Below are 13,826 nucleotides of genomic sequence, written 5' to 3'. Positions count from 1 at the left end.
TCCCCTTTAGTTTGAGCAGAACTTTGGAGTGTTCTCGAGGTGCAAGAGAGCATTGCGTCCTCAGTTTAATCCAAACTTTCAATACAAGTCAGATGTTTGCAAAGATTCACAGCTGGGACTTGGATGTGTGTGTGAATATGAACACACTTCAAGGCACAGAAGTCCCTTAGAAACAAGTATCAGCTGTTATGTTTGTTCCCCACCTGAATTCTAAATCAGTGCTATTTATAACTGAAATATCTGTGTTCTTCTCTCCTGAAAGCAGCTTTATAACTTAGCCAAAATACTACAGAGACTGTCTTAACCTCTCTCAATTAAAACAAACAAAAAAAATTTACATAAAGTAGCTTTAGCTTACAGAGGCCCTCACGGGGAGAACTGAACCTGGCTGAAATGTACTTTACATAAGAACACATATAATAACCAGGTGTGACCAAACCCATCCATGATCACGTTACCTTGTCACCATTAGGGACCCCTAACAGATCCAGGGGATTTGAAGAACCAGGAAGGTGCACAGGTGGACCTGCATTGTGCTTTTCAGCTTCCGTGGATTTGTAGTATGTGAAATCCCTGAGCTAGAGTTGGTATGGACAACCTTTATTTTGTCATCTGTCTGTTGGTACTGTTGATCTTGAACCTGCAAAAAGTTTATCATCCAGAACACCATGGAATGTTGTGGAGTTGGAACACCTGGGTCATCTAGTCCACTGATTCTGCCATGGACGTGGACACCTCCCACTAGACCAGGTTGCTCAAGGCCTTATCCAGTGTGGCTTTGAACACTGCCAGGGCTGGGGCATCCACACCTCCCTGGGCAACCTGTGCCGGCATCTCACCACCCTCACAGCAAAAATGTTCTTCCTAATATCCAACCTAAATTTCCCCTATTTCAATTTGTATCCATTACTCCTTGTCCTATCACTACAATTCCCAATGAAGAGTCCCTCTCCCTTCCCTGTGGGCCTCCTTCAGATACTGAAAGTTGCTGTGATGTCGCCATGCCACCTTCTCCAGGCTGAACACCCCAAATTCTCTCAGCCTGTGTTCACAGAGAAGGTGCTGCTGTCCTCTTATCAATGTCTTGGCCTCCTCTGGACTCCTCATCTAGCAAGGTTACCCATAATTTAACTATTTTGCATCAGAGTGGCTGTCACTATGGTTTGACTTGTACTGGAGCTTCAGGATGGTGGTGTCAGAGAAGGGTAGGCAGCCACCAGAGGTGGTTTTCTCAATATCTCCTGTGACAGTTTGATAATATCACAAATTAAGTGGCACTGGGGTGATAATTGCAGATTACACCTCAGAAATGGCAGGCACAGTAAGAGCTCTGAGCACAGAGTAGTCCTGGGATGCTGTTTGGGGTTAGATGTAGCACTTTTGTACTGAAATAATACTCATCTGTTAATTGAACAATGAACACCTTGGCTGTGGCAGGCTTGAACACCTCAGGCTGTTGTTTGACATTCTCAGTGTGCCCACAAAATGCGGAGGCACCTTCCAGTGCGAGAGGCTCGAGACGCCTGTGCTGAGCTCCCATCCAGGCTGGGGCTGCTCTGTGTCCTGGGGCTGTGCACTGGCAGCCAGGGCTGCTGGGCTTCCAGGAAAGTTTCAGGATTCATTGCTGCTCTCCATATATCTGTTTTAACCTCAAGTCAAAGATTGATTATTTCTAAAGGTTAGCTGTTATGTAGCAGAAGAAACCCTCGCCTTTGCCAGCTTTGAGAAGTCACTGTGGTCTGTGACTGTGGTCTGTGTTTTAATTTAGGCAACAACAACAGCCATTGCAGGTTAACCCTCCTTATTACAACTCACTTCAGGTCTTCTGAACAGGAAAAAAAGATCACCACCTACCAGTCACACCCCCACTTTACCAGTCTCCACATGGAGCCAGCTCTCACCTGGATTGTGCAGAAACAAGATAGCAAGGGAGAAAAGCAGCCAAATAATCACTAAAAGCAATTCTTCTGGGTTAAACAAGGAGATCTAGAGGAACATGGGCAGCTCTCCCTTGCCTTCCAGTGTTTGCCTGCTGTGCCTCCTACCAGTGTTAGGTTGAATGAGCAAAACACTGCCTTTTTTCAGAAAACAACTCACACCTCAGTCAGATTTACCACCACTTGCCTTGTCCTGGTGCACCCTCTTGTGAAGTGTGAGCATTCCCAGTCCATAGAAAGTAGAGGATGATGGATGCTCTTTCCAATAACTCATTGCCAGGTCAGCTGTGGTATCTACACATGCTGTGGGTGTGTGCAGAGGGTGAGAGCAGACACATGGACACAGGGCATTTGCTGATAGTGTGTACACAGTACCAGTCCCTGGCCTTTAAATCTTTCCCTCTAATTCTGGGGCATTATTACAAGATGGATTTATAAAACACTGAGAGCTAATTTAACAATGAAGATTAGTCTTCTCTGAGTCAAACAGTAATACACTTTAATTTGCCTACAGCTACTGCGTTGTATTGGCATGAAAGGAAATGGCTTTCTAATGCAGCTTCATCTGCTGAGCAGGGGGAAATCTGTGCTGCAGAGTGTGAAACTACATGGGACTATAGCTGGCAGCAAAATTCAGAGTAGGAGAAACACAGCACAAATAAAAGTATTTGTGAATTGGAGGTATGCTAACAATCCTAGTTTATTGCTAAACATTCCATATACAGAAATTCACTTTGCTTGGCAGGTTTGTGATGGCTTCATCTTTGTTTTTTCACCACTTCATCTTCTAAAATAAATTTGTCCTGCAATAAAAAGTGTAAATTCATTAGTTTTCAGATTTTTTTTTTTTTTAGTGACATTAACAAGAAGTGGATATTATGAAGTTCCTTAGAGGCACTAGTGCTGTTAATGCAGTCTGTGCTGTGCTCTAAACCTAGAGAACCACTGAAATCTCAATACTTAATCCTTTAAGTAAATGTTTCTGCTGTCTGGTGTAAATGCTGCCTTCACTTGACAAGTGTCAGGCGTTCTTTGAATGGACATGTGCACAAATAGTCACTCAAGTGCCGATATTTATCCTAATACAGAACTCCCCTCTTCAGGAAAGCAGCAAAGCCATCAGCTTCTCCCTTCTTCTTGAGTGGCAAAGGAGGAAATTATCATGTCTGGAACAGGATCATGTAATAGTTATGCATATGGGATAGAGCAAATTTTTGTGGGCATAGTGTGCAAGTTGGACACAAAAAGTGTATGTTTCATATCCTTTTTTTTTCCCACAATGAAATACAATTATGCTTAAAATACCAGGTTTTGTTTCTAGACCTGGTATGTGTCTTGCTTTCAACAATGGCAGGGAAGGATTAATAGCTTGCATGCAGAGAAGGAATGAAAAAAATATTAATATAAACCGCTGGTAGGAAACAATTGCAACAGGGCTTTGTTATCACAATAGGTCTTTGACAGGAAAGGTGGTCCCATGGGCAAAGGAAAAGACAGAGAGAAAAATTTACAGGAAATAGTGACAATGAGTGTCCAGCTCACCCCACTACTGTGGTGGGTGCCTCAAAGTACCTGAGTGTTTTTCTGTTGTTTTAGCTGCCAGCTTTGCACCAAAGACTCACAAGGTTTCTGACCATCAGCCCACAAAGCTGAGCCTGTCACTGCCTGTCACCCACTCTGACACCTGGTGCTGTCCTTGTAAATGCAGCAGAGCCACTTAACCACTGTCAGCACTCTAAACCAGCAACCTTCACCTTCCTCTCTTCATCACCAGGTCCGTCCATCCTGAAGACACATGGAATAGTTAGATTGATTGCCCAAAATTTGACATTAAAACTGAAAAAAAAAAAGTAAACTAGCCTTTTTTTTTTTTCTTTTCTCCCTCAAAAAGTTGCAGCGACATGACAAAGATGATTCCCCTGACAAGTGGAGGACAGAAGAAGAAATGGCAGCTGAAGCAGAGATTCTGAAGAAGTATTTCCAGGAAAATTAGAGGTAATGGTTTGAACATTGAGTTACTCAGGCAACACCAAAAACTCTGTTTAAGCCTCCAGAGGCTTCTTAAGGACAACAGGGCAAATATCTAGAAGGAAATCAAAGTTTCCAAAAGGACAAGCCCTCCAACAGTGACTGAAACAACATGCTCCTTCTTGAACAGAGCAGCACCATCCTAAGAGCATTTTGTTTCCAGACAGCAAAAATAATGGTGTACCTAGAAATAAGAATCATCAGCATTCACTTAAGAGAAGTCTTTAACCTAACATATCCTCCCTCTGTTTTTAAGACAGAAAATAACTCTGGAACCTGTACACAGAGCTAAAACTGGTGTGTCTTTGTACAACCACATATGCATATACACCTATGCATACAGTATTGCATCAGAATTCAGACTATAGAGTGGGTAAGCAAATACTAACCTCAGCTGTCAAGTATTAAATGATTTTATCAGTTCCAAAATTAAACCTGCTAGAAAACTGCCTGTTTTGCTAAATTTTCCACTGGCCTTAAAGAAGAAAAAAAAAAAAAAAAGATTTGCAGGGAGGAATAGAAAAGAGAAAATACTTGGCAAACACTAACATTGGCACTCTAGAAATTGAGAGTTTTTCATTTTGTACCTGGAGTCCCAGGAGCCAGATTCTTCCAGCAGAAATGAACTGGCCCCCAGAGATCAATGTGAGTTAGGCTGGGATGTGACACTGCAGCAAGGATGCCAAAAGCTCCCTCTCCCCTGCTCCCCATATGCTGTTTGCTATCATCCAGCACTGTCACTTCTCTGTCATTTCTGACTGTTTCATGTTTTTCCTCTGAAGAACCAAAATCCCAGAAATAACCCTCCTCTCTCCATGTGACTCACTGCTTGCAGCCCAGCTTGAGAAACCTTGAGCTAAGCTGTGCATTGAATGGGTGGCACACACGTGGCAGCTCCCATCTCCTCTGCCACCCTGACATTTGGCTGGCATTTTGGATGACTCCATTTGGAGCTCATCAGACTTCCCCTTCCATTTTTTCTTGCATCATGACCATGCTCTTGCCTTCTCCAGCCAGAGCAGCTGTGCCAACCCTTCTGTGGATTGGCACAGAAAAAGCCATGTAACACATGTAATTCCCATCTGTGAAGGAAATTTCTCCCCAGCAGCTGCGACCTCCAGGGCCTGGAGCAGCAGGGTTTGGGCTACACAGTCACGTTTCTGCAGTGGCTGCTGGAGTTGCATTCAGACACCCACTTTTCACCTTCTCAGAAATACGCTGCTCAAAAGTGAATTACTCAGCCAGGAAGAGAAATCCTTGGTAATGCATGTGTAAGCACTCTTCTCTAACAGAGGCATTATGCGGTGCTTCATCTATGGCCCAGCAACCAATGAACAGTACTAAGGGGAAAATGGCACATCCCTATTCCAGTGTGATATTGTTTCCCTTTATTGGTTTGGTAGGTTTTGGGGGGTATTTTTTTATTTGGGGGGGAGGGGGGGTGGTCTCTTCAGAAATTAATTGGAAATGCATTTTTTCCTAGACATTCTCAAAGAGGTTGGAATTAAATCCCCACATATCAATAAAATGTTCTTTATCTCTTCTGATACTAAACACAAAACTGGATAGATGGTATAAATCCTTTCCTGTAAGCAAATTCCTGTGGCTGGACATCTATTTCCATTTATTATGAAAATGAGTCAGTGTGTGTCTGCATGGATGACCTCTTGATACATTTCCCGTGATATTAAGGTCATTACCTTTCCTAGAACAAACTGGTAAATTAAATCTTCCTGGTATCATTATCATGAGAGTTGCCTAGTACAGGCAGTCCTTCCAACCCTTGATTCCCAACATTAGGCATCACTGTCAATCTCTTCTGCCAACATTGTTTTGCTTCTGAAGTTTAAAGCTCTGAACCTGAGATAAAGGTATATCTCTGCACCTTCTGCATTTCTCAGCCTTTGTCTACTCCCTTAACCTTGCTTCTAAAGTGATGAAGATTGAAAACTTTTGGCAAATTAACAAGGTTATACGCATCCTTCTTCGAAGCTATTTTTGTAGTTCACCTACAAAGGATTTATTTTGCCTTTCGTACGTTTACCTGAATGACACTTGACTTGAGGGTTTTTTCATGCAGCATAGGGAAAGTCAGAAAGAGCTGAATGTGGGTGTTCTGCAGCCAATAATAGCAATTTTTAAGGCCTCATGCATTATTTTTGTACTTCATTGTTTTGTTTAAAGAAGCCCAGCTTAGCAAGGTTAGCCTGGGCAGACCAAACTGTGTTTTAGGACTTTTTCAGCTACCATTGTATTTATCACAAGTCCTTCACCACCTGCCACAACTCCTGCATGACTGGACTAGGTACAGTAGCACCTTTTACCTGTATTTAGAGACTATCTGATCAAGAAGGACTTGCAAGGAACTTTTTCCTAAGAAATACTTGAGCAAGGCAAGAAGCTCTTGGTTCTCTTCCTCCTCCATTTGCTGGTGCTGATCCCTCTTGGCTGGCTCAGTAACTACAGTTAAGTGCTGCTACATCAGTCCCCAGATTACCCAAAATATCCACCCACTTTCTTAAGGAAGTGAACCCATTTAGCCTTGCTAAGTTTCCACCCTTGAGAAAAGGCTTGTCCTTAAATATTTTATCTGTGTGTGCTCTATCAGTGAGTGAATTCATGTTTTGCATGTGTTTCTGGTCTTCCCCTGGTGTCCCCATGGCATCCCACCTCATTGGAAGCTCTTGTCACTTGAACAGCCCCAGCAAGGGCAGGTTCTGCTCATAAAACTGAGTCTGCAGAGCTGAAGTTCAGGAGAACTTCATGTGACTCTGGAGGAGAGAAACAAAAGGAAAGAAAAACTTTTTGGGGGGAGGATATTTAATACAGAATTTCCCCAGGAAGTCACTCTCTTGATTAGTAGCACCAAGAATTCACCTCTTTAGGACCTCTTTGGGAGCTGTTTCTCATCCTGTGTTGGCTGTCCTCTGGTCAGCCGTGTTTGATAACTTGGTTGCTTTTTGAGGTGGATCCACAGGGGAAAAGCCTTTACTCAAAGAGCAGGATTTGATGCAGCACCCTAATTTCCAAGCCTATTTTCAGATGCGCCTTTTGAATTTTCTAACTATGTATAGCTGGGTGTTTTGATAGTCTGTTTTGTGCATTTTAAATTGCACATGCCAGCAAAAAGGCTAAAGATTAAAAGACTTACTAACCTTCAGATAGTATGTGAAAAATGTTTCTCTTCAAAGGCAGCTTCACTCTGTGTTGTTATTTCTGAAGAAAGAACCAGGCTGCACAAGTTTCAGTAGTTTTCCTATTTTGTGCAGAACTGAAGTAATACTTCTATGCCATTAGAAAAGTAGTCAGTCTTAAAATACAATGTCAAAATGTCCCTTTGCATAAAGAAGTTGACAGTGATATTCTGTTGCCAAGTGCTGAGAGTTACAAATATTCAATAGCTTTTAATTGCTTGACCAGCTGAATATTATGTGTCCTGCAATATGCCAAATTCTTGTAAAAATCCCTTCAAAATAATGTGTCCTGCAGAGTCTTGCAGGATTTCTGATGTCAGTTCTCCCCCTTGTACCTAGTCTGGCAATGTTTCTGGATAATATAGTCTTTTCAGCTTTTTCAGAGAGTATAAATTTTATTCTTTTTTCCCCCCACTCTTTCTTTGAGAGCACTCATCCTGCCTCACAGCTGCCTGTTCTGCACCAAGATCTCGGCATGTGTGAAAAAATGCTGTTCCAATGACTTCAGCAGGGAAATTACCACTGATAGCAGCAGCTGGCCAGGGGGAATTTAAACTGGCAATTTGACTTGCATCTGATTTTGCTCCAGCACCTCTGGAGTGTGACAATCCATGCTGCATGCATGACAGTGAACACCAGAGCAATTCTATCACTTTCCTTAAACTTAGGCAAATATGACAAAATGACTTGCAACACCCATGTTTGCTTGTTTTACTGTAAGAAAAACCTTCCTGTCATTTCTGGTACTTTAAACTGCATAAACCCACAAAATAATGGCTGTGTCTGTGATGCACAGAATGGATGTGGGACGCAGTGAGGACACAGTCTGCCCCAGAAGATGCTGTACCTGCACTGTTGGTCACAGGGCAGGCTGTCACCTGGGTGGGCACCACAGGCATGGTCAGAGGGATTTTCTGCACTTGGTGCTGCCTGTTGGCAGAGCAGAGTCACCAGGCAGTTTGGAAAAACACAGCATGCTGTGTTACGGGAAATAGGAGCAGAGACAAGGGGTGCAGCAAGCAGAGACCCTCAGTAGGTTTAGAGCCTCACTTCATAAAGCAGGGCAACCTTTGGAGTGTTAACACTGGAGTTAGAGCCAAGGTGGTGCCAGGGCCTGGGCAATTCCCAGAGGGCATGGTCCAGGAGCTGTTTGTGTGTAATCCTGAAGTAAACACACATCCCAGTAATCTGCTATAGATTTCTCTGCACTCAAGACTTAAGTGCTATTAATTATATCCTCCACTCAGAAGCCTCCAAGAAGCATTAATTAGAAAGCAGGAGCTGGCAGTTTTCTTGTCTGTGTGAAACTATTATGACCTGAGAATGAAGTATAAGCTTCAAAAGAAACATGTTTTATGAAGGTCACCTTGAAAAACATCATAACAATCTGTCAGAAGAGAATGCAGCACTCCAAGTGTGCATTTCTGTGTGACATTATGCTTTAAGTAGTTGGAAATAGCAAAGAGAAGATGGATCAGATCATAGGGTCCGTGCTTTTCCACCCAAAATTCTCTTTTTCTGCAGTAAGTACATATAAAGTAATGTTTTTGTCATTTCAATGGGATGCAAGGCAAGTTAATTATCAACACAAATCCAACACACATAATCTGGCCCTTGCTGGTATTTTTTAAGTGTAAAATATCCAGACCCTCCAACTCTGCAGCAGGGAGAAGGTTTATACGCAGGAATTACATTACCTCCTCAAGGGAAGGTATAAACAGCCAGAAGTGCTACACTGACTGTGCAGCAGTGACACCCAGACTAGAAAGCTCAGGGCAAAAGGCTTCCCCAAATAAATGTTCTGTGCCATGCACAGCAGCCTCAGTGTTTAGGTTGATTATTTTTCTGGTTGAAGCATGTGATTATTTCTTATGAAAACAGAGCTACAGGAGAGCTAGCTAGAGTTATAAATGAAATGCCATCCTCATGTGGGAAGCAATAATGTCCCCTCACACCCATTCCAGGGCTCTGTTTTGAGGCTGGAATAGTACTGTCCTGAAAGTCATACACCTCAGTGTCTGGACTTTCAGTTCCCTATAGGTGGCCATTTAATTCAGCTGTCCAGTACATGAATTCCATACAGCACTGCTTGGATCTTGTAGTTATGGCTACAGTAGAAACATCAGGGTCAGAGACACAGACATGATTGTACAGCAGAAATGCAAAGCAGCAAATGCCTTACTGTTGGTGAAGAAAGCTGACAGCCAAATGTTCTCTTAACCTGCACATCCAGCAGCCTGAATGCCTACCTGGGCCACTGTGTCAAAATCAAATACTGTCAGTGTGATCAGTTCTTGATTCACCGTGCTTTGTGAGTCACATTGGATGAGAGGAAAATGGGAAGAGCTGAGTTTAAATGATGGACATTTGTCACAGGACCTGGGGTAAAAGAGCTGAGGTGCAGGACCATGCTGAGCTTCAAGTAATGATGATCTCAACTGTGACTAGGTATTTTTACACCCAAACCTTTGCTAAAATGGTGCCAATCTCTTGCCCCCAAAGCTGCCAGAGGGTGCTCTTACCGAGCAGCCAGACCCTCCTTGAAGCAGATTCACAAAATACGTGCCAAGTGATTCACAGGCTGCCATCGAGCTGTCAGTCAGGAGGGGCTTACAATGGAAACTGTTGCTCAAAGTGACGTGGGAATGGGAAACATATGTTTCAGTGAGAAAAGACAATCAAACAAAGAAGTGGGTGGCTGGGGAATTGCAGCCACAGCAGCAGCCAGATCCGAGCCTCGCACGCAGCCCTGGGGAGCGAGTTCGGGGCCGTGCCCGCGTCCAACACTTGGGAAACAGCTTTGTGTTTAATAAGCTGAGATAATTTTCCCAGTATTGAAGCCAGCTCTAAACACGTTCTGAAGTGAAGGTACAAAACTGAAGATACCAAGCCAAAAGCCCATTTTATGCTCAATGATTAGCAAAGGTTAGTATGGTATCCCGTTGCTGTAGCTGCTGCATAATAGAACTGCCCAGAGAGACATTCGAACCAGCAACTTGAACATGACCTCAAAGCTTGAACACTGCCTTTGTGTGAGTGTCAGTATCCAGGCTGTGTAGGTAGAAAGGCATTAATAACTCCTCCAGTAAGTAGTTATTTGAGAAAGGAAGGGGGTGATGGATGTTGGAAATATGTTGGACTGAGTGTACTTGAGGCTCTGTTGTTTGCCAGGATGTCAATCTTTACACAAAAGCAGAGGTATTGCAGGGGTAAACTCAAATGCCCCATTTGTGTCAGCACCTGGGGCTGCTGCAAGCCTCCAGCTGCCACTGCAGTAGCAACTGTGCCGTGAGTTTGTGCAGGGATTTCACACACAGCGTCCACAGCTGTCAGCTCTCAGCATTTCCCTGCTTCAGGAACACCTTCCACATCTGTCATGGCACCTATAACAGGTCTTTTACTAGGATGGACCACCAAGAGATGCATAAAATTCGAGCAGGCATGGCAAGAAATGCCCCATTTATTCTCCAGCTTGTGAGGCTGGGGGCATTTTCAGGGTGATGGTTCCAAATCACTGGTGTGTAATTCCTTGGTATTAGGCAGAGTCCCACCACAGGGTCAGGATGGAGGAGGATATACAAGAGATGATAGTCTAGAAAGATTATTTGTAGGAGCTTATATAAGAGATCATGAGCCTCAAAGAGTCTTGCATAAGGTTATTATAGCACAATAGATTTGAAGAGTAAGAAGCTGGATTTGATGACACAAGATGCCCTTTCTAATCCTTTGTTCCTATGAGGAGCAGTCAACAGAGCTGGGGACTGTGCTGTCTTACTCAGGGACATCAGAGAGGTGGCCTCACTTCATGTTTGTTTTTTGTAAAATGATCCTGACCTCTGTCCAAGGGTGCTTTGTGAGTTAGGAATGAAAAGCACGATGTGAAAGGCAGCCATTGGTATTGTTTGCCAGTGCAGTTTATTGAAAAAGCTGATAATAAATCAGATAAATCTCTTTCTTGCTCTGGTAAATAATTTTAAAACAGTTGTGTGCAAGGCTTTTCTCCTTTCTCTGTTGCACTGCAGCTGCAGTGTGCTGTGTGGGGTTTTAACACTGAACATTTCCTTGTGCCTATTGCTGTCTGTGACTCCTGTCAGAACACACTAATGAGCACCTAAGTCGTTAGTAATAAACAGCCTCACATTTTGTCTTACTAACAAAGATCAAAGCTGCTATTATATATAATGAACTCTTATGTTTGATATTTCTCAGGTAACAAAGTGCTTGGAACACATCCCATGACACCAGAAAGTCCCCAGGAAGAACAACCTCATTCTCCAGTTCTCAGTGGCCCTGGAGCTGCAGCTCGACAATTTTGTTATGTTCCACAAATATGGGATTCTTCCATGAAAAATTTTATTAGGCCTTTGGATATCATCAAGGTTGAATTCCAGCTAAGACAACTAAACAGCACTGGTTCAAAATACTGCTCTGAATTGTAACTCATATTTTTCTGAATTGTGTACTTGGGAAGGAATCTTTTTAAATTGTCCCTTGGCCTAAATAGAAATAAAGTGCCAGAAAAATCAGGTAGCTACGGCGTTTAGGTACATTATAAAGTGTTTACTCCATGTTGTGCTCTTTGATTCAGTTATTGTATGTAGGCTATTTTATCATAGAAAAATTAGATCTTTTAGCAGTGTGACAATTCATACAAAACCAAGACTTTGTTACAGACAAGCCAAGACAAACTTGGAAAGCTGTTTTTTCTTCAGATGAGTTCTATAACAAGAAATACTAAGCTTCCTGAGATCGTTCTTTTCTCTCCTCCTTTAATGCTTATGACAAGGCTTCTGGAGTTTTAAGTGATACAAAACACTTCTGTAAAACTATTAACATATGAAGTTGCTCATGGGATAGTAATCACATTAGGGTTAGACTGGCATGAATGGCTGCTCCCAGCCACAAACAACGAGTGGGAGCCTCCCACGTGGAACAATCTCTTGGCAAGAAATGCTGTGTTCAGAGCCCTGCACAGGAAGAAACCCACCATGGGTTAGTTGTTGATTGCTAACACATAATACAGGAAAGAAAGTCAAACAACAGATGGAAGAGGGAAGAAATGAGTCCGTAAGGTTTGCATGAAAAGAGCACCCATAATCCTCCTCTGGAACTGCAGGGAAGCAAACAGCCAAAGCTTTCTGTGTCCCCCAAACTCAGGACAAAAAACAAAATGCCCCCAATAAGAGTCATGCTGAGGGAAGCCATAGGGTGCAGAGCCTACCTGAGGGCTTGAGGAGGTCACAGTCAGGTCCAGACCAGAGCCTGGTAGAGCTTTGCCTGCCTGGCAGCACCGTGTGATCATGTTCAGAACAAATTCAACTGCTCCATGACAGTCTGTCCTGGAGGGTTACAGCCTGACCTGAGAAGTATGAAAATGCACAATGGATGAGTTCTCACCATTTTCACCAAGTCTGTCTCTGCTCTGTACTGCAGAGCCTGGACAGGACAGGCTTGAAGTCCTCATGCTTGTCAAATTTAAATAGAAATACTAGAGCAAAATCACTGATGTTTGATTCCAGTTTTTACTGTTGTGCTATTTAAATATTGCTCCTGAAAACCACTTTGATTCACAGACTTACCATGACCAGTGTGGCCCCCAATGTCTCCCATCAGCCCTTTTAAAAACTGTACAGCTTGTAACAATATTCCTTTTTCTGTGCGGAGTAGATGAAAAGTCCACTTTGATGGTGTCTGCATTTTTAGACCCTGAGCAAGGGCTGAATAAACAGGAAATGAAGGTCAGGGAGCAAGAAGCAACAGAGAAGGTAAGGTGAGCAGACGGAATGGTCACAGATGCTGGCAAATGGGCCAACATAAACGGTTGTCCTTTTGCACTTCAGCATTTCAAGTAGCTGTGATTTCACATAGAAGGAAGACAATGGTTGTGCTGCTGGGGAACAGTAAAAGAAAAACCTCAGCATCAGTTACATTTGCAAGGCATTTTCAAACCTGGTGCTCAATGGCTTCCTATTTATTATGGAATATTCTGAATTAATTCCGTAGCCTGTGATGAGCGGGCGCTGCGCCAACCATTTTGCATGGGGGCTGCAGAGCAGATGAGTGCTGAGCTCCATGGAAGATTTCATTTGTGTAAATGAGGAGGCCGTTATCACAGCACTAAAGGTCCTGCTTTTAAAAAAAGCCTCCTGTGACATTATGCACAAAACAACCTATTTATGCAGCATGAAAATATTTATGTGCTTCGCTCCAGCTTAAAAAGGGAATTTGCAATAGATGAGGGACATGAGAAAGGATTGGAGTGAGAGATAAGGAGAGATTAGAAAAGGCAGATCATGAAGTACATGACATCCTGCAACAGTATGTGGAGTAAACCCTCATGGTTTTTTTAAGCTATGGACCTTGAAGATGGTGTCTGGATCATTTATATACTTCTTACAGACTTAATTTTTCACAGGCAGGCAGCTGTATGCAGAGATGCCATTGCTGGAAATGTGAGGAGATGCTGTGCTAAAGACACTGATGGCCTTTGTAACCATCTTTGTCCTTTTCAAAGGACACCGATGGCCTTCATCTCTCTCCCTCACGGGGGTCATGCCTGGGGCTTGCCTTTGGGCTGGGGAATGCTGCAGTGCTGAGATCCTTCACCCAAAGCGGGAAACACGGGAAAAATCACCTGTGTAGGGGCTTAGTGGACATGGCAAAAGAG

General features: G+C 43.1%; 1 protein-coding gene across 5 annotated transcripts in view; it reads left to right on the top strand.

The window, feature by feature from the left end:
- Nucleotides 1-11,838, top strand: part of FHIT (fragile histidine triad diadenosine triphosphatase) — a 545,317-nt gene extending 533,479 nt beyond the window's left edge. For 4 of the 5 annotated variants that reach the window (XM_066195604.1, XM_066195601.1, XM_066195603.1 and 1 more), the window contains 2 exons: nt 3,829-3,932; nt 11,369-11,838. In XM_066195604.1, the coding sequence (XP_066051701.1) occupies nt 3,829-3,930 (102 nt within the window). In that variant the 3' untranslated portion in view covers nt 3,931-3,932; nt 11,369-11,838. The remainder of the gene's footprint in view (nt 1-3,828; nt 3,933-11,368) is intronic. The other variant, XM_066195606.1, reaches the window with a different exon arrangement.
- The last annotated feature ends 1,988 nt before the right edge of the window (nt 11,839-13,826 follow it).

The sequence above is a fragment of the Chamaea fasciata genome, unplaced genomic scaffold (genome assembly GCF_029207755.1).
Source record: "Chamaea fasciata isolate MVZ Bird 193981 ecotype frontalis unplaced genomic scaffold, bChaFas1.0.hap1 SCAF_13, whole genome shotgun sequence".
NCBI classification, from domain to species: domain Eukaryota; kingdom Metazoa; phylum Chordata; class Aves; order Passeriformes; family Sylviidae; genus Chamaea; species Chamaea fasciata.
This window is presented reverse-complemented; position numbering and strand designations above follow the sequence as displayed.